The following is a 26,310-nucleotide window of genomic DNA, read 5'->3' as shown; positions in this document are numbered from 1 at the left end:
AGTCCTTATACTACCTTCTTATATAGACAGACCTGGGGGGCAGGATCCTCCTAGTCCTTATACTACCTTCTTATATAGACAGACCTGGGGGGCAGGATCCTCCTAGTCCTTATACTGCCTTCTTATATAGACAGACCTGGGGCAGGATCCTCCTAGTCCTTATACTACCTTCTTATATAGGCAGATATGGGGGGCAGGATCCTCCTAGTCCTTATACTAGCTTCTTATATAGACAGATATGGGGGAAGGATCCTCCTAGTCCTTATACTGCCTTCTTATATAGACAGATCTGGGGCAGGATCCTCCTAGTCCTTATACTGCCTTCTTATATAGACAGATCTGGGGCAGGATCCTCCTAGTCCTTATACTGCCTTCTTATATAGACAGACCTGGGGCAGGATCCTCCTAGTCCTTATACTACCTTCTTATATAGACAGATCTGGGGGGCAGGATCCTCCTAGTCCTTATACTGCCTTCTTATATAGACAGACCTGGGGCAGGATCCTCCTAGTCCTTATACTACCTTCTTATATAGACAGACCTGGGGCAGGATCCTCCTAGTCCTTATACTACCTTCTTATATAGACAGATATGGGGGCAGGATCCTCCTAGTCCTTATACTACCTTCTTATATAGACAGATATGGGGGGCAGGATCCTCCTAGTCCTTATACTACCTTCTTATATAGACAGATATGGGGGGCAGGATCCTCCTAGTCCTTATACTACCTTCTTATATAGACAGATATGGGGGGCAGGATCCTCCTAGTCCTTATACTACCTTCTTATATAGACAGACCTGGGGGGCAGGATCCTCCTAGTCCTTATACTACCTTCTTATATAGACAGATATGGGGGCAGGATCCTCCTAGTCCTTATACTACCTTCTTATATAGGCAGATCTGGGGCAGGATCCTCCTAGTCCTTATACTACCTTCTTATATAGACAGATATGGGGGCAGGATCCTCCTAGTCCTTATACTGCCTTCTTATATAGACAGACCTGGGGCAGGATCCTTCTAGTCCTTATACTACCTTCTTATATAGACAGATATGGGGCAGGATCCTCCTAGTCCTTATACTACCTTCTTATATAGACAGATATGAGGGCAGGATCCTCCTAGTCCTTATACTACCTTCTTATATAGACAGATCTGGGGCAGGATCCTCCTAGTCCTTATACTACCTTCTTATATAGGCAGATCTGGGGCAGGATCCTCCTAGTCCTTATACTACCTTCTTATATAGACAGATATGGAGGCAGGATCCTTCTAGTCCTTATACTACCTTCTTATATAGACAGAGCCGGGAACAGGATCCTCCTAGTCCTTATACTACCTTCTTATATAGACAGATATGGGGGCAGGATCCTCCTAGTCCTTATACTACCTTCTTATATAGACAGATATGGGACAGGATCCTTCTAGTCTTTATACTACCTTCTTATATAGACAGACCTGGGGCAGGATCCTCCTAGTCTTTATACTACCTTCTTATATAGACAGATCTGGGGCAGGATCCTCCTAAACCTTATACTACCTTCTTATATAGACAGATATGGGGGCAGGATCCTCCTAGTCCTTATACTACCTTCTTATATAGATACATCTGGGGTAGGATCCTCCTAGTCCTTATACTACCTTCTTATATAGACAGATATGGGACAGGATCCTTCTAGTCTTTATACTACCTTCTTATATAGACAGACCTGGGGCAGGATCCTCCTAGTCCTTATACTACCTTCTTATATAGACAGATCTGGGGCAGGATCCTCCTAAACCTTATACTACCTTCTTATATAGACAGATATGGGGGGCAGGATCCTCCTAGTCCTTATACTACCTTCTTATATAGACAGATATGGGGGGCAGGATCCTCCTAGTCCTTATACTACCTTCTTATATAGACAGATCTGGGGCAGGATCCTCCTAGTCCTTATACTACCTTCTTATATAGACAGACCTGGGGCAGGATCCTCCTAGTCCTTATACTACCTTCTTATATAGACAGATATGGGACAGGATCCTTCTAGTCTTTATACTACCTTCTTATATAGACAGACCTGGGACAGGATCCTCCTAGTCCTTATACTACCTTCTTATATAGACAGATATGGGGCAGGATCCTCCTAGTCCTTATACTACCTTCTTATATAGACAGAGCCGGGGACAGGATCCTCCTAGTCCTTATACTACCTTCTTATATAGACAGATATGGGGGCAGGATCCTCCTAGTCCTTATACTACATCCTTATATAGACAGATATGGGGGGCAGGATCCTCCTAGTCCTTATACTACCTTCTTATATAGACAGACCTGGGGCAGGATCCTCCTAGTCCTTATACTACCTTCTTATATAGACAGACCTGGAGCAGGATCCTCCTAGTCCTTATACTACTGTCAGGGTGGTCCTCAAGTCAGACCAATAGTTATATTGGATGGATTCCAAATTACGTCACACTCCGGAGCGTCAGTGATGCAATGACACAGAAACAAATTGAATCTGAGCTAAAGCATAAAGTTTATTGAACAAATCATCTTTTCTTATACCCAAAGAAGTGGGTGTACATACAGGGTGTATTATAGAGTAATCAGTAACTCGGTAGGCGTATATGGGTGTGTCATTGAGTAATCATTAACTGTTAGGATTCAGCAATTTCTATACATGAGTATTATAAGAATATCCCACCCCTAATTATGAATATTCTAACTGTTCTGACATCTGATGATGAGGTTCGCTCAGTGCGCATTACGTAGTGTTTCAGTCACCTTACCGCGTGGCATAACAAAGTCTATTCTGACCTGGGTTTTTCCATTAATCTCATCTTAAGCTATTTTAATAACCATCTTATCACTTTATTCCAGCCACTTTATTACTCTGTTTATTATGGGGTGCGGCATTATGTCTGCAAATATTCTGATTAATATGGAATATGGGTCAAGCTGACCTGAAGATGCATGTTACAAGCTTAAGTTATTGTAAGAATGTATACACATATAGGGAATATATATGAATGTATTGATTTCCCTATCACTACCTTCTTATATAGACAGATATGGGGGGCAGGATCCTCCTAGTCCTTATACTGCCTTCTTATATAGACAGACCTGGGGCAGGATCCTCCTAGTCCTTATACTGCCTTCTTATATAGACAGATATGGGGCAGGATCCTCCTAGTCCTTATACTACCTTCTTATATAGACAGATACGGGGGCAGGATCCTCCTAGTCCTTATACTACCTTCTTATATAGACAGATATGGGGCAGGATCCTCCTAGTCCTTATACTGCCTTCTTATATAGACAGATATGGGGCAGGATCCTCCTAGTCCTTATACTACCTTCTTATATAGACAGATACGGGGGCAGGATCCTCCTAGTCCTTATACTGCCTTCTTATATAGACAGATATGGGGCAGGATCCTCCTAGTCCTTATACTACCTTCTTATATAGACAGATACGGGGGCAGGATCCTCCTAGTCCTTATACTGCCTTCTTATATAGACAGATATGGGGCAGGATCCTCCTAGTCCTTATACTACCTTCTTATATAGACAGATACGGGGGCAGGATCCTCCTAGTCCTTATACTACCTTCTTATATAGACAGATATGGGGGGCAGGATCCTCCTAGTCCTTATACTAACTTCTTATATAGACAGATATGGGGGCAGGATCCTCCTAGTCCTTATACTACCTTCTTATATAGACAGATATGGGGGGCAGGATCCTCCTAGTCCTTATACTAACTTCTTATATAGACAGATATGGGGGCAGGATCCTCCTAGTCCTTATACTACCTTCTTATATAGACAGATACGGGGGCAGGATCCTCCTAGTCCTTATAATACCTTCTTATATAGACAGATATGGGGGCAGGATCCTCCTAGTCCTTATACTGCCTTCTTATATAGACAGAGAGTTGAGGTCAGGATCCTCCTAGTCCTTATACTACCTTCTTATATAGACAGATACGGGGGCAGGATCCTCTTAGTCCTTATACTACCTTCTTATATAGACAGATATGGGGGCAGGATCCTCCTAGTCCTTATACTGCCTTCTTATATAGACAGAGAGTTGAGGTCAGGATCCTCCTAGTCCTTATACTACCTTCTTATATAGACAGATACGGGGGCAGGATCCTCTTAGTCCTTATACTACCTTCTTATACACACAGAGTTGAGGTCAGGATCCTCCTAGTCCTCCTTTTACTTTCTTATAGAGCACCTGTGATATTTATGTGTAATTTCTAGTAGGACATACACTATGGTCACACTATGGTCACACTATGGTGGGGCAGTTGCAGACGGTTTTGGTAAGTGGCCATGCCTGGTCTTTAGACTGTAGATCATGTGCTTGCTTTGTTTCAGCTGAAGTAACAAGGTTTGGAGACTATTGACCTATAGGATATTGCAGGTTCTGGCCTATATATTATGGCTGGATCTCCAGAGCTTGTACTGAATAGGATTCTACAGTAAGTGATAGAGTCTACCAGATAGATAGGCTACCCATGTACAGGTTATAGAGTGTCTACCAGCCAGTACATAGGAGCTGATTACAGATGGGGAGCATGCCCTGCTGACCACTTCTATCTCCTGGTGTTGGTGATTGGTCTCAGAACCCCGACCCAGTACATTCAAGCTGCATTGAAATAAAATGTAAGATTGAGCCATTGTGATGTGATGTCACACGCGGGGTTAACCCCTCATCCTCTATGGTGAACAATCTCTGCTCCGAGGAGATTCGTCTTCTGAAATCCCTGAAGAATTTTATATAGTTGGGTAAAGCCAATCAATGTGGGAGCATGTGATACGGGAATATAGGTCATATATAGCACAGGCTTACCCCTGCTGCCGGCAGCTTGGTGTCATAGATGTGCACCGCCGGGGGATCGGCATTTTCATAGATGACTTCTTTGGTGTCTTCTGATTAAATACGGAAAAGACAGAATAAAAATATAAAAAATCCCATAAAATTTATAAGAAATATAATAAGATTCCCAACACATTGCTCTTCTATATTATCTGCAATTTATTGGCTCTGCTAGTAATGAAATCGGCTGACCATCCTGTATAAGCAGCCCATGGTGGACGGTGAATCGGAGACTGTCTAGGTAAGAGATGAGACTGGATCCACATGAAGTAAGTATCGCAACACTAGAACGTAGCAAGGAAGTAATAGGAGCTAGTAATAGGTGGGATGGTAGTCAGAGGGGGGATGGTGGTCAGACAGGGGGTGGTGGTCAGAGGGGGGATGGTGGTCAGACAGGGGGTGGTAGTCAGACAGGGGACGGTGGTCAGACAGGGGATGGTAGTCAGACAGGGGATGGTAGTCAGACAGGGGGTGGTGGTCAGACAGGGGGTGGTGGTCAGACAGGGGATGGTGGTCAGACAGGGGATGGTAGTCAGACAGGGGATGGTAGTCAGACAGGGGTTGGTGGTCAGACAGGGGGTGGTGGTCAGACAGGGGATGGTGGTCAGACAGGGGGTGGTAGTCAGACAGGGGGTGGTGGTCACACAGGGGGTGGTGGTCAGACAGGGGATGGTGGTCAGACAGGGGATGGTGGTCAGACAGGGGATGGTGGTCAGACAGGGGATGATGGTCAGACAGGGGATGGTGGTCAGACAGGGGATGGTGGTCAGACAGGGGGTGGTAGTCAGACAGGGGATGTTGGTCAGACAGGGGATGGTGGTCAGACAGGGGATGGTGGTCAGACAGGGGTTGGTGGTCAGACAGGGGATGGTGGTCACACAGGGGGTGGTAGTCAGACAGGGGATGGTGGTCAGACAGGGGATGGTGGTCAGACAGGGGATAGTAGTCAGACAGGGGTTGGTAGTCAGACAGGGCGTGGTGGTCAGTCAGGGGATGGTGGTCAGACAGGGGATAGTAGTCAGACAGGGGATGGTAGTCAGACAGGGGGTGGTGGTCAGTCAGGGGATGGTGGTCAGACAGGGGATGGTGGTCAGACAGGGGATGGTAGTCAGACAGGGGATGGTGGTCACACAGGGGGTGGTGGTCACACAGGGGGTGGTGGTCAGACAGGGGATGGTGGTCAGACAGGGGGTGGTGGTCAGACAGGGGATGGTGGTCAGACAGGGGATGGTGGTCAGACAGGGGATGGTGGTCAGACAGGGGATGGTGGTCACACAGGGGGTGGTGGTCAGACAGGGGATGGTGGTCAGACAGGGGGTGGTAGTCAGTCAGGGGATGGTGGTCAGACAGGGGATGGTGGTCAGACAGGGGATGGTGGTCAGACAGGGGGTGGTAGTCAGACAGGGGATGGTGGTCAGACAGGGGATGGTGGTCAGACAGGGGATGGTGGTCAGACAGGGGATGGTGGTCACACAGGTGGTGGTGGTCAGATGATGACCTGACAGGAGACCAGACAATGGGAGAAAAGTAGGTGATGGGAGATTAAAGATTACACATAATCAGAATTTACCATTCCCTGAAGGTTTCTTAGATATTCACCTAAATCTTGACCCTAAAACCTGACACCATTGACCCTCAGTGTCCCTAAAGATACCCAAATCTGCAATACTGAACCTACCACAAACCACAGGAGAGCACTAGGACCCAGGAACAAGAAAACTAAGCAAAGCTGAACACGGCTCCAGAGCAGATCCTACCGAATCTAGAACCAAGCACCGGACACTGGGAACAACAGCTGGAGCGGAGGGAGCGGTAACCGAGAATTACCGGAATAACCACACGGAGCAGTGACAATAGCAGGAGACAGGGGGCTCTAAAGTAAAGGGGAACCCCAGCTAGTAATCCTCTACAGATCAGAGGTCACTGACTAACAGCTCCTGGAGAAGACCATGTTCTGCCCGGCCTCGCACCTCCAAATAGTCCCATATACCCTAAACTCCACAGGACTCCTCGCAGTTTGAGGTTTGGTTCTTAGAACCTAGAAAATGTCAGGACTGTTGTCAGATCTGATGGCGATAAAGGACAAAATCTGGTTTTATATCAATAAATAACCTGCTGGGTGTGATAGTCCCCGAAATGTGAGGAACGTCCTGTACAATCCACTGACAGCAGACGATGGCGGAACATGGACGAAGAGGAAGAAGACCATAAGAAGGGATTACAGGAAGACTCAAGAGCGCCCCCGAGGGCCAGATACCGGGCCAGACTTACTTTTCTTTACTGCGAAGAACGCGATGACTCCTATTAGGGCCACACCAGCGAGGACTCCGATCACAATACCCACAATCTCTCCACCATTCAGTCCAGTACTGGAACCAACTGGAAGATGGAGGAGAAGAGTCACCATGAAGGTCTCCTACCAGGAGAAGGAAGGAACGTCTGGGCTAGTTCACACTCATAGCAGCCACATGACTAGTATCTGATGAGAGGACAACCAGCGGGGCAGGGACTAGGCAGAGGACATCACATTGGGCTACCAGAGGGCACTCACAGGGTCCAGGAAGAGTATATAGCACTGGAATATACTGCCAGATCACCATAATATACATAACCTGCAAACGGTGCACTGCAGGAGATCTGGATACAGGCGGGGCCTATACATCATACAGACATGGACACTGGATATTAGACATCCCAGGGGTCTCCTCATTCAGGACCCCCATCTAATAGTCCAGCTCTAGTGAGAGTCCTACTGGTGGAGGACCCAACATGTCACTGCATTATATAGACAACCCAATGAGGTCCGTGTAACCTATGTGATACTTCATGTCCCCTGTGGGGGCGCTGCAGGGTTACGGCTGGTTGAGGATTTGTGATTGCTGCGATTATCTTATGGTCGGGGGCCATGATGGACTATCTTCTTTGTATACTTCCATGGACTCCAGTCGTGGACACCTGTGGACATGACATGTAATATCAGGGATTCTTGGAGCAGGACTTACCTTTCGGTGACACTACCACATTAAAGATGAAGGTCGCGCTTCCCATAACATTCTCGGCTCTACATTCATACGTTCCGTTCTGAGCCATAGACACGGGGTTGATGGTGAGATTGGATGTATAGTCACTGGAGATCACAATGAATGGACCACCAGTCACAATAGTCTCCAGACTGGGATGGCGGTACCAGGAGAACTTGGCAGGAAGGGTCTGAGATGTGGATGAGTCGGCCCGTGCCCGGGCTCCAGATATTAGGCTGACTATCAGGGAGACTCTACCGCCTTCTGTAACGTTACTTAGCGTGTTGTTTGGTAGTCCGGTAGAATTTAGAGGCTCTGATGGAGGAAAGTGGAGAACATACAGAATAGTCACTATCAGTGCACATGACAAGTAGTGGTGGAAAGTGGTCAGTATTGTGCCCGCTCCTCTCTGTAAGGACCTTATATACAGATGTAACACAGGAGAGGGCGGTAATATATTACACCAGGGTCAGTATTGTGCCCGCTCCTCTCTGTAAGGACCTTATATACAGATGTAACACAGGAGGGGGCGGTAATATATTACACCAGGGTCAGTATTGTGCCCGCTCCTCTCTGTAAGGACCTTATATACAGATGTATACAGATGTAACACAGGAGAGGGCGGTAATATATTATACCAGGGTCAGTATTGTGCCCGCTCCTCTCTGTAAGGACCTTATATACAGATGTAACACAGGAGGGGGCGGTAATATATTATACCAGGGTCAGTATTGTGCCCGCTCCTCTCTGTAAGGACCTTATATACAGATGTATATAGATGTAACACAGGAGAGGGCGGTAATATATTACACCAGGGTCAGTATTGTGCCCGCTCCTCTCTGTAAGGACCTTATATACAGATGTATACAGATGTAACACAGGAGGGGGCGGTAATATATTATACCAGGATCAGTATTGTGCCCGCTCCTCTCTGTAAGGACCTTATATACAGATGTATACAGATGTAACACAGGAGGGGGCGGTAATATATTATACCAGGATCAGTATTGTGCCCGCTCCTCTCTGTAAGGACCTTATATACAGATGTATACAGATGTAACACAGGAGGGGGCGGTAATATATTATACCAGGGTCAGTATTGTGCCCGCTCCTCTCTGTAAGGACCTTATATACAGATGTAACACAGGAGAGGGCGGTAATATATTATACCAGGGTCAGTATTGTGCCCGCTCCTCTCTGTAAGGACCTTATATACAGATGTAACACAGGAGAGGGCGGTAATATATTACACCAGGGTCAGTATTGTGCCCGCTCCTCTCTGTAAGGACCTTATATACAGATGTATACAGATGTAACACAGGAGAGGGTGGTAATATATTACACCAGGGTCAGTATTGTGCCCGCTCCTCTCTGTAAGGACCTTATATACAGATGTAACACAGGAGAGGGCGGTAATATATTATACCAGGATCAGTATTGTGCCCGCTCCTCTCTGTAAGGACCTTATATACAGATGTATATAGATGTAACACAGGAGAGGGCGGTAATATATTATACCAGGGTCAGTATTGTGCCCGCTCCTCTCTGTAAGGACCTTATATACAGATGTAACACAGGAGAGGGCGGTAATATATTACACCAGGGTCAGTATTGTGCCCGCTCCTCTCTGTAAGGACCTTATATACAGATGTAACACAGGAGGGGGCGGTAATATATTATACCAGGATCAGTATTGTGCCCGCTCCTCTCTGTAAGGACCTTATATACAGATGTAACACAGGAGAGGGCGGTAATATATTACACCAGGGTCAGTATTGTGCCCGCTCCTCTCTGTAAGGACCTTATATACAGATGTATATAGATGTAACACAGGAGAGGGCGGTAATATATTATACCAGGGTCAGTATTGTGCCCGCTCCTCTCTGTAAGGATCTTATATACAGATGTAACACAGGAGAGGGCGGTAATATATTACACCAGGGTCAGTATTGTGCCCGCTCCTCTCTGTAAGGACCTTATATACAGATGTAACACAGGAGAGGGCGGTAATATATTATACCAGGGTCAGTATTGTGCCCGCTCCTCTCTGTAAGGACCTTATATACAGATGTAACACAGGAGAGGGCGGTAATATATTACACCAGGGTCAGTATTGTGCCCGCTCCTCTCTATAAGGACCTTATATACAGATGTAACACAGGAGAGGGCGGTAATATATTACACCAGGGTCAGTATTGTGCCCGCTCCTCTCTGTAAGGACCTTATATACAGATGTAACACAGGAGGGGGCGGTAATATATTATACCAGGGTCAGTATTGTGCCCGCTCCTCTCTGTAAGGACCTTATATACAGATGTAACACAGGAGAGGGCGGTAATATATTACACCAGGGTCAGTATTGTGCCCGCTCCTCTCTGTAAGGACCTTATATACAGGTGTAACACAGGAGGGGGCGGTAATATATTATACCAGGGTCAGTATTGTGCCCGCTCCTCTCTGTAAGGACCTTATATACAGATGTAACACAGGAGAGGGCGGTAATATATTATACCAGGGTCAGTATTGTGCCCGCTCCTCTCTATAAGGACCTTATATACAGATGTAACACAGGAGAGGGCGGTAATATATTACACCAGGGTCAGTATTGTGCCCGCTCCTCTCTGTAAGGACCTTATATACAGATGTAACACAGGAGGGGGCGGTAATATATTATACCAGGGTCAGTATTGTGCCCGCTCCTCTCTGTAAGGACCTTATATACAGATGTAACACAGGAGGGGGCGGTAATATATTATACCAGGGTCAGTATTGTGCCCGCTCCTCTCTGTAAGGACCTTATATACAGATGTAACACAGGAGAGGGCGGTAATATATTACACCAGGGTCAGTATTGTGCCCGCTCCTCTCTATAAGGACCTTATATACAGATGTAACACAGGAGAGGGCGGTAATATATTACACCAGGGTCAGTATTGTGCCCGCTCCTCTCTGTAAGGACCTTATATACAGATGTAACACAGGAGGGGGCGGTAATATATTATACCAGGGTCAGTATTGTGCCCGCTCCTCTCTGTAAGGACCTTATATACAGATGTAACACAGGAGAGGGCGGTAATATATTACACCAGGGTCAGTATTGTGCCCGCTCCTCTCTGTAAGGACCTTATATACAGATGTAACACAGGAGGGGGCGGTAATATATTACACCAGGGTCAGTATTGTGCCCGCTCCTCTCTGTAAGGACCTTATATACAGATGTAACACAGGAGGGGGCGGTAATATATTACACCAGGGTCAGTATTGTGCCCGCTCCTCTCTGTAAGGACCTTATATACAGATGTAACACAGGAGAGGGCGGTAATATATTATACCAGGGTCAGTATTGTGCCCGCTCCTCTCTGTAAGGACCTTATATACAGATGTAACACAGGAGAGGGCGGTAATATATTACACCAGGGTCAGTATTGTGCCCGCTCCTCTCTGTAAGGACCTTATATACAGATGTAACACAGGAGGGGGCGGTAATATATTATACCAGGGTCAGTATTGTGCCCGCTCCTCTCTGTAAGGACCTTATATACAGATGTAACACAGGAGAGGGCGGTAATATATTACACCAGGGTCAGTATTGTGCCCGCTCCTCTCTGTAAGGACCTTATATACAGATGTAACACAGGAGGGGGCGGTAATATATTACACCAGGGTCAGTATTGTGCCCGCTCCTCTCTGTAAGGACCTTATATACAGATGTAACACAGGAGAGGGCGGTAATATATTACACCAGGGTCAGTATTGTGCCCGCTCCTCTCTGTAAGGACCTTATATACAGATGTAACACAGGAGAGGGCGGTAATATATTACACCAGGGTCAGTATTGTGCCCGCTCCTCTCTGTAAGGACCTTATATACAGATGTAACACAGGAGAGGGCGGTAATATATTATACCAGGGTCAGTATTGTGCCCGCTCCTCTCTGTAAGGACCTTATATACAGATGTATATAGATGTAACACAGGAGAGGGCGGTAATATATTATACCAGGGTCAGTATTGTGCCCGCTCCTCTCTGTAAGGACCTTATATACAGATGTAACACAGGAGGGGGCGGTAATATATTACACCAGGGTCAGTATTGTGCCCGCTCCTCTCTGTAAGGACCTTATATACAGGTGTAACACAGGAGGGGGCGGTAATATATTACACCAGGGTCAGTATTGTGCCCGCTCCTCTCTGTAAGGACCTTATATACAGATGTAACACAGGAGAGGGCGGTAATATATTACACCAGGGTCAGTATTGTGCCCGCTCCTCTCTGTAAGGATCTTATATACAGATGTAACACAGGAGGGGGCGGTAATATATTACACCAGGGTCAGTATTGTGTCCGCTCCTCTCTGTAAGGACCTTATATACAGATGTAACACAGGAGAGGGCGGTAATATATTACACCAGGGTCAGTATTGTGCCCGCTCCTCTCTGTAAGGATCTTATATACAGATGTAACACAGGAGAGGGCGGTAATATATTATACCAGGGTCAGTATTGTGCCCGCTCCTCTCTGTAAGGACCTTATATACAGATGTAACACAGGAGAGGGCGGTAATATATTATACCAGGGTCAGTATTGTGCCCGCTCCTCTCTGTAAGGACCTTATATACAGATGTAACACAGGAGAGGGCGGTAATATATTATACCAGGGTCAGTATTGTGCCCGCTCCTCTCTGTAAGGACCTTATATACAGATGTAACACAGGAGAGGGCGGTAATATATTATACAAGGGTCAGTATTGTGCCCGCTCCTCTCTGTAAGGACCTTATATACAGATGTAACACAGGAGAGGGCGGTAATATATTACACCAGGGTCAGTATTGTGCCCGCTCCTCTCTGTAAGGACCTTATATACAGATGTAACACAGGAGGGGGCGGTAATATATTACACCAGGGTCAGTATTGTGCCCGCTCCTCTCTGTAAGGACCTTATATACAGATGTAACACAGGAGAGGGCGGTAATATATTACACCAGGGTCAGTATTGTGCCCGCTCCTCTCTGTAAGGACCTTATATACAGATGTAACACAGGAGAGGGCGGTAATATATTATACCAGGGTCAGTATTGTGCCCGCTCCTCTCTGTAAGGACCTTATATACAGATGTATATAGATGTAACACAGGAGAGGGCGGTAATATATTACACCAGGGTCAGTATTGTGCCCGCTCCTCTCTGTAAGGACCTTATATACAGGTGTAACACAGGAGGGGGCGGTAATATATTACACCAGGGTCAGTATTGTGCCCGCTCCTCTCTGTAAGGACCTTATATACAGATGTAACACAGGAGGGGGGCGGTAATATATTACACCAGGGTCAGTATTGTGCCCGCTCCTCTCTGTAAGGATCTTATATACAGATGTAACACAGGAGGGGGCGGTAATATATTACACCAGGGTCAGTATTGTGTCCGCTCCTCTCTGTAAGGACCTTATATACAGATGTAACACAGGAGAGGGCGGGTAATATATTACACCAGGGTCAGTATTGTGCCCGCTCCTCTCTGTAAGGATCTTATATACAGATGTAACACAGGAGAGGGCGGTAATATATTATACCAGGGTCAGTATTGTGCCCGCTCCTCTCTGTAAGGACCTTATATACAGATGTAACACAGGAGAGAGCGGTAATATATTATACCAGGGTCAGTATTGTGCCCGCTCCTCTCTGTAAGGACCTTATATACAGATGTAACACAGGAAAGGGCGGTAATATATTATACCAGGGTCAGTATTGTGCCCGCTCCTCTCTGTAAGGACCTTATATACAAATGTAACACAGGAGAGGGCGGTAATATATTACACCAGGGTCAGTATTGTGCCCGCTCCTCTCTGTAAGGACCTTATATACAGATGTAACACAGGAGAGGGCGGTAATATATTACACCAGGGTCAGTATTGTGCCCGCTCCTCTCTGTAAGGACCTTATATACAGATGTAACACAGGAGAGGGCGGTAATATATTATACCAGGGTCAGTATTGTGCCCGCTCCTCTCTGTAAGGACCTTATATACAGATGTAACACAGGAGGGGGCGGTAATATATTATACCAGGGTCAGTATTGTGCCCGCTCCTCTCTGTAAGGACCTTATATACAGATGTAACACAGGAGAGGGCGGTAATATATTATACCAGGGTCAGTATTGTGCCCGCTCCTCTCTGTAAGGACCTTATATACAGATGTAACACAGGAGGGGGCGGTAATATATTACACCAGGGTCAGTATTGTGCCCGCTCCTCTCTGTAAGGACCTTATATACAGATGTAACACAGGAGAGGGCGGTAATATATTACACCAGGGTCAGTATTGTGCCCGCTCCTCTCTGTAAGGACCTTATATACAGATGTAACACAGGAGAGGGCGGTAATATATTACACCAGGGTCAGTATTGTGCCCGCTCCTCTCTGTAAGGACCTTATATACAGATGTAACACAGGTGAGGGCAGTAATATATTACACCAGGGTCAGTATTGTGCCCGCTCCTCTCTGAAAGGACCTTATATACAGATGTATACAGATGTAACACAGGAGGGGGCGGTAATATATTACACAAGGGTCAGTATTGTGCCCGCTCCTCTCTGTAAGGACCTTATATACAGATGTAACACAGGAGAGGGCGGTAATATATTATACCAGGGTCAGTATTGTGCCCGCTCCTCTCTGTAAGGACCCTATATACAGATGTAACACAGGAGAGGGCGGTAATATATTATACCAGGGTCAGTATTGTGCCCGCTCCTCTCTGTAAGGACCTTATATACAGATGTAACACAGGAGGGGGCGGTAATATATTATACCAGGGTCAGTATTGTGCCCGCTCCTCTCTGTAAGGACCTTATATACAGATGTAACACAGGAGAGGGCGGTAATATATTATACCAGGGTCAGTATTGTGCCCGCTCCTCTCTGTAAGGACCTTATATACAGGTGTAACACAGGAGAGGGCGGTAATATATTACACCAGGGTCAGTATTGTGCCCGCTCCTCTCTGTAAGGACCTTATATACAGATGTATACAGATGTAACACAGGAGAGGGCGGTAATATATTACACCAGGGTCAGTATTGTGCCCGCTCCTCTCTGTAAGGACCTTATATACAGATGTAACACAGGAGAGGGCGGTAATATATTATACCAGGGTCAGTATTGTGCCCGCTCCTCTCTGTAAGGACCTTATATACAGATGTAACACAGGAGAGGGCGGTAATATATTATACCAGGGTCAGTATTGTGCCCGCTCCTCTCTGTAAGGACCTTATATACAGATGTAACACAGGAGAGGGCGGTAATATATTATACCAGGGTCAGTATTGTGCCCGCTCCTCTCTGTAAGGACCTTATATACAGATGTAACACAGGAGAGGGCGGTAATATATTACACCAGGGTCAGTATTGTGCCCGCTCCTCTCTGTAAGGACCTTATATACAGATGTAACACAGGAGAGGGCGGTAATATATTACACCAGGGTCAGTATTGTGCCCGCTCCTCTCTGTAAGGACCTTATATACAGATGTAACACAGGAGAGGGCGGTAATATATTATACCAGGGTCAGTATTGTGCCCGCTCCTCTCTGTAAGGACCTTATATACAGATGTAACACAGGAGAGGGCGGTAATATATTATACCAGGGTCAGTATTGTGCCCGCTCCTCTCTGTAAGGACCTTATATACAGATGTAACACAGGAGAGGGCGGTAATATATTATACCAGGGTCAGTATTGTGCCCGCTCCTCTCTGTAAGGACCTTATATACAGATGTAACACAGGAGAGGGCGGTAATATATTATACCAGGGTCAGTATTGTGCCCGCTCCTCTCTGTAAGGACCTTATATACAGATGTAACACAGGAGAGGGCAGTAATATATTATACCAGGGTCAGTATTGTGCCCGCTCCTCTCTGTAAGGATCTTATATACAGATGTAACACAGGAGGGGTCGGTAATATATTACACAAGGGTCAGTATTGTGTCCGCTCCTCTCTGTAAGGACCTTATATACAGATGTAACACAGGAGAGGGCGGTAATATATTACACCAGGGTCAGTATTGTGCCCGCTCCTCTCTGTAAGGACCTTATATACAGGTGTAACACAGGAGAGGGCGGTAATATATTATACCAGGGTCAGTATTGTGCCCGCTCCTCTCTGTAAGGACCTTATATACAGATGTAACACAGGAGGGGGCGGTAATATATTATACCAGGGTCAGTATTGTGCCCGCTCCTCTCTGTAAGGACCTTATATACAGATGTAACACAGGAGAGGGGCGGTAATATATTACACCAGGGTCAGTATTGTGCCCGCTCCTCTCTGTAAGGACCTTATATACAGATGTAACACAGGAGAGGGCGGTAATATATTACACCAGGGTCAGTATTGTGCCCGCTCCTCTCTGTAAGGACCTTATATACAGATGTAACACAGGAGAGGGCGGTAATATATTATACCAGGGTCAGTATTGTGCCCGCTCCTCTCTGTAAGGATCTTATATACAGATGTAACACAGGAGGGGGCGGTAATATATTACACAAGGGTCAGTATTGTGCCCGCTCCTCTCTGTAAGGACCTTATATACAGATGTAACACAGGAGAGGGCGGTAATATATTACACCAGGGTCAGTATTGTGCCCGCTCCTCTCTGTAAGGACCTTATATACAGATGTAACACAGGAGAGGGGCGGTAATATATTACACCAGGGTCAGTATTGTGCCCGCTCCTCTCTGTAAGGACCTTATATACAGATGTATACAGATGTAACACAGGAGAGGGCGGTAATATATTATACCAGGGTCAGTATTGTGCCCGCTCCTCTCTGTAAGGACCTTATATACAGATGTAACACAGGAGAGGGGCGGTAATATATTATACCAGGGTCAGTATTGTGCCCGCTCCTCTCTGTAAGGACCTTATATACAGATGTAACACAGGAGAGGGCGGTAATATATTACACCAGGGTCAGTATTGTGCCCGCTCCTCTCTGTAAGGACCTTATATACAGATGTAACACAGGAGAGGGCGGTAATATATTATACCAGGATCAGTATTGTGCCCGCTCCTCTCTGTAAGGACCTTATATACAGATGTATATAGATGTAACACAGGAGAGGGCGGTAATATATTATACCAGGGTCAGTATTGTGCCCGCTCCTCTCTGTAAGGACCTTATATACAGATGTAACACAGGAGAGGGCGGTAATATATTACACCAGGGTCAGTATTGTGCCCGCTCCTCTCTGTAAGGACCTTATATACAGATGTAACACAGGAGAGGGCGGTAATATATTACACCAGGGTCAGTATTGTGCCCGCTCCTCTCTGTAAGGACCTTATATACAGATGTATATAGATGTAACACAGGAGAGGGCGGTAATATATTATACCAGGGTCAGTATTGTGCCCGCTCCTCTCTGTAAGGACCTTATATACAGATGTAACACAGGAGGGGGCGGTAATATATTATACCAGGGTCAGTATTGTGCCCGCTCCTCTCTGTAAGGACCTTATATACAGATGTAACACAGGAGAGGGCGGTAATATATTACACCAGGGTCAGTATTGTGCCCGCTCCTCTCTGTAAGGACCTTATATACAGATGTAACACAGGAGAGGGCGGTAATATATTATACCAGGGTCAGTATTGTGCCCGCTCCTCTCTGTAAGGACCTTATATACAGATGTAACACAGGAGAGGGCGGTAATATATTACACCAGGGTCAGTATTGTGCCCGCTCCTCTCTATAAGGACCTTATATACAGATGTAACACAGGAGAGGGCGGTAATATATTACACCAGGGTCAGTATTGTGCCCGCTCCTCTCTGTAAGGACCTTATATACAGATGTAACACAGGAGGGGGCGGTAATATATTATACCAGGGTCAGTATTGTGCCCGCTCCTCTCTGTAAGGACCTTATATACAGATGTAACACAGGAGAGGGCGGTAATATATTATACCAGGGTCAGTATTGTGCCCGCTCCTCTCTGTAAGGACCTTATATACAGATGTAACACAGGAGGGGGCGGTAATATATTATACCAGGGTCAGTATTGTGCCCGCTCCTCTCTGTAAGGACCTTATATACAGATGTAACACAGGAGAGGGCGGTAATATATTACACCAGGGTCAGTATTGTGCCCGCTCCTCTCTGTAAGGACCTTATATACAGGTGTAACACAGGAGGGGGCGGTAATATATTATACCAGGGTCAGTATTGTGCCCGCTCCTCTCTGTAAGGACCTTATATACAGATGTAACACAGGAGAGGGCGGTAATATATTACACCAGGGTCAGTATTGTGCCCGCTCCTCTCTATAAGGACCTTATATACAGATGTAACACAGGAGAGGGCGGTAATATATTACACCAGGGTCAGTATTGTGCCCGCTCCTCTCTGTAAGGACCTTATATACAGATGTAACACAGGAGGGGGCGGTAATGTATTATACCAGGGTCAGTATTGTGCCCGCTCCTCTCTGTAAGGACCTTATATACAGATGTAACACAGGAGAGGGCGGTAATATATTACACCAGGGTCAGTATTGTGCCCGCTCCTCTCTGTAAGGACCTTATATACAGATGTAACACAGGAGGGGGCGGTAATATATTACACCAGGGTCAGTATTGTGCCCGCTCCTCTCTGTAAGGACCTTATATACAGATGTAACACAGGAGGGGGCGGTAATATATTACACCAGGGTCAGTATTGTGCCCGCTCCTCTCTGTAAGGACCTTATATACAGATGTAACACAGGAGAGGGCGGTAATATATTATACCAGGATCAGTATTGTGCCCGCTCCTCTCTGTAAGGACCTTATATACAGATGTAACACAGGAGAGGGCGGTAATATATTATACCAGGGTCAGTATTGTGCCCGCTCCTCTCTGTAAGGACCTTATATACAGATGTAACACAGGAGAGGGCGGTAATATATTACACCAGGGTCAGTATTGTGCCCGCTCCTCTCTGTAAGGACCTTATATACAGATGTAACACAGGAGGGGGCGGTAATATATTATACCAGGGTCAGTATTGTGCCCGCTCCTCTCTGTAAGGACCTTATATACAGATGTAACACAGGAGAGGGCGGTAATATATTACACCAGGGTCAGTATTGTGCCCGCTCCTCTCTGTAAGGACCTTATATACAGATGTAACACAGGAGGGGGCGGTAATATATTACACCAGGGTCAGTATTGTGCCCGCTCCTCTCTGTAAGGACCTTATATACAGATGTAACACAGGAGAGGGCGGTAATATATTACACCAGGGTCAGTATTGCGCCCGCTCCTCTCTGTAAGGACCTTATATACAGATGTAACACAGGAGAGGGCGGTAATATATTACACCAGGGTCAGTATTGTGCCCGCTCCTCTCTGTAAGGACCTTATATACAGATGTAACACAGGAGAGGGCGGTAATATATTATACCAGGGTCAGTATTGTGCCCGCTCCTCTCTGTAAGGACCTTATATACAGATGTATATAGATGTAACACAGGAGAGGGCGGTAATATATTATACCAGGGTCAGTATTGTGCCCGCTCCTCTCTGTAAGGACCTTATATACAGATGTAACACAGGAGGGGGCGGTAATATATTACACCAGGGTCAGTATTGTGCCCGCTCCTCTCTGTAAGGACCTTATATACAGGTGTAACACAGGAGGGGGCGGTAATATATTACACCAGGGTCAGTATTGTGCCCGCTCCTCTCTGTAAGGACCTTATATACAGATGTAACACAGGAGAGGGCGGTAATATATTACACCAGGGTCAGTATTGTGCCCGCTCCTCTCTGTAAGGATCTTATATACAGATGTAACACAGGAGGGGGCGGTAATATATTACACCAGGGTCAGTATTGTGTCCGCTCCTCTCTGTAAGGACCTTATATACAGATGTAACACAGGAGAGGGCGGTAATATATTATACCAGGGTCAGTATTGTGCCCGCTCCTCTCTGTAAGGACCTTATATACAGATGTAACACAGGAGAGGGCGGTAATATATTATACCAGGATCAGTATTGTGCCCGCTCCTCTCTGTAAGGACCTTATATACAGATGTAACACAGGAGAGGGCGGTAATATATTATACAAGGGTCAGTATTGTGCCCGCTCCTCTCTGTAAGGACCTTATATACAGATGTAACACAGGAGAGGGCGGTAATATATTACACCAGGGTCAGTATTGTGCCCGCTCCTCTCTGTAAGGACCTTATATACAGATGTAACACAGGAGGGGGCGGTAATATATTACACCAGGGTCAGTATTGTGCCCGCTCCTCTCTGTAAGGACCTTATATACAGATGTAACACAGGAGAGGGCGGTAATATATTATACCAGGGTCAGTATTGTGCCCGCTCCTCTCTGTAAGGACCTTATATACAGATGTATATAGATGTAACACAGGAGAGGGCGGTAATATATTACACCAGGGTCAGTATTGTGCCCGCTCCTCTCTGTAAGGACCTTATATACAGGTGTAACACAGGAGGGGGCGGTAATATATTACACCAGGGTCAGTATTGTGCCCGCTCCTCTCTGTAAGGACCTTATATACAGATGTAACACAGGAGGGGGCGGTAATATATTACACCAGGGTCAGTATTGTGCCCGCTCCTCTCTGTAAGGATCTTATATACAGATGTAACACAGGAGGGGGCGGTAATATATTACACCAGGGTCAGTATTGTGTCCGCTCCTCTCTGTAAGGACCTTATATACAGATGTAACACAGGAGAGGGCGGTAATATATTACACCAGGGTCAGTATTGTGCCCGCTCCTCTCTGTAAGGATCTTATATACAGATGTAACACAGGAGAGGGCGGTAATATATTATACCAGGGTCAGTATTGTGCCCGCTCCTCTCTGTAAGGACCTTATATACAGATGTAACACAGGAGAGAGCGGTAATATATTATACCAGGGTCAGTATTGTGCCCGCTCCTCTCTGTAAGGACCTTATATACAGATGTAACACAGGAGAGGGCGGTAATATATTATACCAGGGTCAGTATTGTGCCCGCTCCTCTCTGTAAGGACCTTATATACAATTGTAACACAGGAGAGGGCAGTAATATATTATACCAGGGTCAGTATTGTGCCCGCTCCTCTCTGTAAGGACCTTATATACAGATGTAACACAGGAGGGGGCGGTAATATATTACACCAGGGTCAGTATTGTGCCCGCTCCTCTCTGTAAGGACCTTATATACAGATGTAACACAGGAGAGGGCGGTAATATATTATACCAGGGTCAGTATTGTGCCCGCTCCTCTCTGTAAGGACCTTATATACAGATGTAACACAGGAGAGGGCGGTAATATATTATACCAGGGTCAGTATTGTGCCCGCTCCTCTCTGTAAGGACCTTATATACAGATGTAACACAGGAGAGGGCGGTAATATATTATACCAGGGTCAGTATTGTGCCCGCTCCTCTCTGTAAGGACCTTATATACAGGTGTAACACAGGAGAGGGCGGTAATATATTACACCAGGGTCAGTATTGTGCCCGCTCCTCTCTGTAAGGACCTTATATACAGATGTAACACAGGAGGGGGCGGTAATATATTATACCAGGGTCAGTATTGTGCCCGCTCCTCTCTGTAAGGATCTTATATACAGATGTAACACAGGAGAGGGCGGTAATATATTATACCAGGGTCAGTATTGTGCCCGCTCCTCTCTGTAAGGACCTTATATACAGATGTATACAGATGTAACACAGGAGAGGGCGGTAATATATTACACCAGGGTCAGTATTGTGCCCGCTCCTCTCTGTAAGGACCTTATATACAGATGTAACACAGGAGAGGGCGGTAATATATTATACCAGGGTCAGTATTGTGCCCGCTCCTCTCTTTAAGGACCTTATATACAGATGTAACACAGGAGAGGGCGGTAATATATTATACCAGGGTCAGTATTGTGCCCGCTCCTCTCTGTAAGGACCTTATATACAGATATAACACAGGAGAGGGCGGTAATATATTATACCAGGGTCAGTATTGTGCCCGCTCCTCTCTGTAAGGACCTTATATACAGATGTAACACAGGAGAGGGCGGTAATATATTACACCAGGGTCAGTATTGTGCCCGCTCCTCTCTGTAAGGACCTTATATACAGATGTAACACAGGAGAGGGCGGTAATATATTATACCAGGGTCAGTATTGTGCCCGCTCCTCTCTGTAAGGACCTTATATACAGATGTAACACAGGAGAGGGCGGTAATATATTATACCAGGGTCAGTATTGTGCCCGCTCCTCTCTGTAAGGACCTTATATACAGATGTAACACAGGAGAGGGCAGTAATATATTATACCAGGGTCAGTATTGTGCCCGCTCCTCTCTGTAAGGACCTTATATACAGATGTAACACAGGAGAGGGCGGTAATATATTACACCAGGGTCAGTATTGTGCCCGCTCCTCTCTGTAAGGACCTTATATACAGATGTAACACAGGAGAGGGCGGTAATATATTACACCAGGGTCAGTATTGTGCCCGCTCCTCTCTGTAAGGACCTTATATACAGATGTAACACAGGAGAGGGCGGTAATATATTACACCAGGGTCAGTATTGTGCCCGCTCCTCTCTGTAAGGACCTTATATACAGATGTATACAGATGTAACACAGGAGGGGGCGGTAATATATTACACAAGGGTCAGTATTGTGCCCGCTCCTCTCTGTAAGGACCTTATATACAGATGTAACACAGGAGAGGGCGGTAATATATTATACCAGGGTCAGTATTGTGCCCGCTCCTCTCTGTAAGGACCCTATATACAGATGTAACACAGGAGAGGGCGGTAATATATTATACCAGGGTCAGTATTGTGCCCGCTCCTCTCTGTAAGGACCTTATATACAGATGTAACACAGGAGGGGGCGGTAATATATTATACCAGGGTCAGTATTGTGCCCGCTCCTCTCTGTAAGGACCTTATATACAGATGTAACACAGGAGAGGGCGGTAATATATTATACCAGGGTCAGTATTGTGCCCGCTCCTCTCTGTAAGGACCTTATATACAGGTGTAACACAGGAGAGGGCGGTAATATATTACACCAGGGTCAGTATTGTGCCCGCTCCTCTCTGTAAGGACCTTATATACAGATGTAACACAGGAGGGGGCGGTAATATATTATACCAGGGTCAGTATTGTGCCCGCTCCTCTCTGTAAGGATCTTATATACAGATGTAACACAGGAGAGGGCGGTAATATATTATACCAGGGTCAGTATTGTGCCCGCTCCTCTCTGTAAGGACCTTATATACAGATGTATACAGATGTAACACAGGAGAGGGCGGTAATATATTATACCAGGGTCAGTATTGTGCCCGCTCCTCTCTGTAAGGACCTTATATACAGGTGTAACACAGGAGAGGGCGGTAATATATTACACCAGGGTCAGTATTGTGCCCGCTCCTCTCTGTAAGGACCTTATATACAGATGTAACACAGGAGAGGGCGGTAATATATTATACCAGGGTCAGTATTGTGCCCGCTCCTCTCTGTAAGGACCTTATATACAGATGTAACACAGGAGAGGGCAGTAATATATTATACCAGGGTCAGTATTGTGCCCGCTCCTCTCTGTAAGGATCTTATATACAGATGTAACACAGGAGAGGGCGGTAATATATTATACCAGGATCAGTATTGTGCCCGCTCCTCTCTGTAAGGACCTTATATACAGATGTAACACAGGAGGGGGCGGTAATATATTACACAAGGGTCAGTATTGTGTCCGCTCCTCTCTGTAAGGACCTTATATACAGATGTAACACAGGAGGGGGCGGTAATATATTATACCAGGATCAGTATTGTGCCCGCTCCTCTCTGTAAGGACCTTATATACAGATGTAACACAGGAGGGGGCGGTAATATATTACACAAGGGTCAGTATTGTGTCCGCTCCTCTCTGTAAGGACCTTATATACAGATGTAACACAGGAGAGGGCGGTAATATATTACACCAGGGTCAGTATTGTGCCCGCTCCTCTCTGTAAGGACCTTATATACAGATGTAACACAGGAGGGGGCGGTAATATATTATACCAGGGTCAGTATTGTGCCCGCTCCTCTCTGTAAGGACCTTATATACAGATGTAACACAGGAGGGGGCGGTAATATATTACACCAGGGTCAGTATTGTGCCCGCTCCTCTCTGTAAGGACCTTATATACAGATGTAACACAGGAGAGGGCGGTAATATATTACACCAGGGTCAGTATTGTGCCCGCTCCTCTCTGTAAGGACCTTATATACAGATGTAACACAGGAGAGGGCGGTAATATATTATACCAGGGTCAGTATTGTGCCCGCTCCTCTCTGTAAGGATCTTATATACAGATGTAACACAGGAGGGGGCGGTAATATATTACACAAGGGTCAGTATTGTGCCCGCTCCTCTCTGTAAGGACCTTATATACAGATGTAACACAGGAGAGGGCGGTAATATATTACACCAGGGTCAGTATTGTGCCCGCTCCTCTCTGTAAGGACCTTATATACAGATGTAACACAGGAGGGGGCGGTAATATATTATACCAGGGTCAGTATTGTGCCCGCTCCTCTCTGTAAGACCTTATATACAGGTGTAACACAGGAGAGGGCGGTAATATATTACACCAGGGTCAGTATTGTGCCCGCTCCTCTCTGTAAGGGCCCTATATACAGATGTAACACAGGAGGGGGCAGTAATATATTACACCAGGGTCAGTATTGTGCCCGCTCCTCTCTGTAAGGACCTTATATACAGATGTAACACAGGAGGGGGCGGTAATATATTACACCAGGGTCAGTATTGTGCCCGCTCCTCTCTGTAAGGACCTTATATACAGATGTAACACAGGAGGGGGCGGTAATATATTACACCAGGGTCAGTATTGTGCCCGCTCCTCTCCGTAAGGACCTTATATACAGATGAAACACAGGAGGGGGCGGTAATATATTATACCAGGGTCAGTATTGTGCCCGCTCCTCTCCGTAAGGACCTTATATACAGATGAAACACAGGAGGGGGCGGTAATATATTATACCAGGGTCAGTATTGTGCCCGCTTCTCTCTGTAAGGACCTTATATACAGATGTATACAGATGTAACACAGGAGGGGGCGGTAATATATTATACCAGGGTCAGTATTGTGCCCGCTCCTCTCTGTAAGGACCTTATATACAGATGTAACACAGGAGAGGGCGGTAATATATTATACCAGGGTCAGTATTGTGCCCGCTCCTCTCTGTAAGGACCTTATATACAGATATAACACAGGAGAGGGCGGTAATATATTATACCAGGGTCAGTATTGTGCCCGCTCCTCTCTGTAAGGACCTTATATACAGATGTAACACAGGAGAGGGCGGTAATATATTACACCAGGGTCAGTATTGTGCCCGCTCCTCTCTGTAAGGACCTTATATACAGATGTAACACAGGAGAGGGCGGTAATATATTATACCAGGGTCAGTATTGTGCCCGCTCCTCTCTGTAAGGATCTTATATACAGGTGTAACACAGGAGAGGGCGGTAATATATTACACCAGGGTCAGTATTGTGCCCGCTCCTCTCTGTAAGGACCTTATATACAGATGTATACAGATGTAACACAGGAGAGGGCGGTAATATATTACACCAGGGTCAGTATTGTGCCCGCTCCTCTCTGTAAGGACCTTATATACAGATGTATACAGATGTAACACAGGAGAGGGCGGTAATATATTACACCAGGGTCAGTATTGTGCCCGCTCCTCTCTGTAAGGACCTTATATACAGATGTAACACAGGAGAGGGCGGTAATATATTATACCAGGGTCAGTATTGTGCCCGCTCCTCTCTGTAAGGACCTTATATACAGATGTAACACAGGAGGGGGCGGTAATATATTACACCAGGGTCAGTATTGTGCCCGCTCCTCTCTGTAAGGACCTTATATACAGATGTATACAGATGTAACACAGGAGAGGGCGGTAATATATTATACCAGGGTCAGTATTGTGCCCGCTCCTCTCTGTAAGGACCTTATATACAGATGTAACACAGGAGAGGGCGGTAATATATTATACCAGGGTCAGTATTGTGCCCGCTCCTCTCTGTAAGGACCTTATATACAGATGTAACACAGGAGAGGGCGGTAATATATTATACCAGGGTCAGTATTGTGCCCGCTCCTCTCTGTAAGGACCTTATATACAGATGTAACACAGGAGGGGGCGGTAATATATTACACCAGGGTCAGTATTGTGCCCGCTCCTCTCTGTAAGGTCCTTATATACAGATGTAACACAGGAGGGGGTGGTAATATATTATACCAGGGTCAGTATTGTGCCCGCTCCTCTCTGTAAGGACCTTATATACAGGTGTAACACAGGAGAGGGCGGTAATATATTATA

General features: G+C 46.0%; 1 protein-coding gene across 1 annotated transcript in view; it reads right to left on the bottom strand.

Annotated features, from left to right (window-relative positions):
* LOC142187398 (V-set and immunoglobulin domain-containing protein 10-like) overlaps nt 1–26,310 on the bottom strand; it is a 90,764-nt gene that overhangs the window by 17,500 nt on the left and 46,954 nt on the right. The window contains exons 8-10 of the mRNA XM_075261604.1: nt 7,874–8,206; nt 7,143–7,250; nt 4,845–4,924 (exon numbers count right to left, since the gene is read on the bottom strand). Of these exons, the coding sequence (XP_075117705.1) occupies nt 4,845–4,924; nt 7,143–7,250; nt 7,874–8,206 (521 nt within the window). The remainder of the gene's footprint in view (nt 1–4,844; nt 4,925–7,142; nt 7,251–7,873; nt 8,207–26,310) is intronic.

Source organism: Leptodactylus fuscus, unplaced genomic scaffold (genome assembly GCF_031893055.1).
Source record: "Leptodactylus fuscus isolate aLepFus1 unplaced genomic scaffold, aLepFus1.hap2 HAP2_SCAFFOLD_233, whole genome shotgun sequence".
In the NCBI taxonomy this organism is placed as follows: Eukaryota; Metazoa; Chordata; class Amphibia; order Anura; family Leptodactylidae; genus Leptodactylus; species Leptodactylus fuscus.
This window is presented reverse-complemented; position numbering and strand designations above follow the sequence as displayed.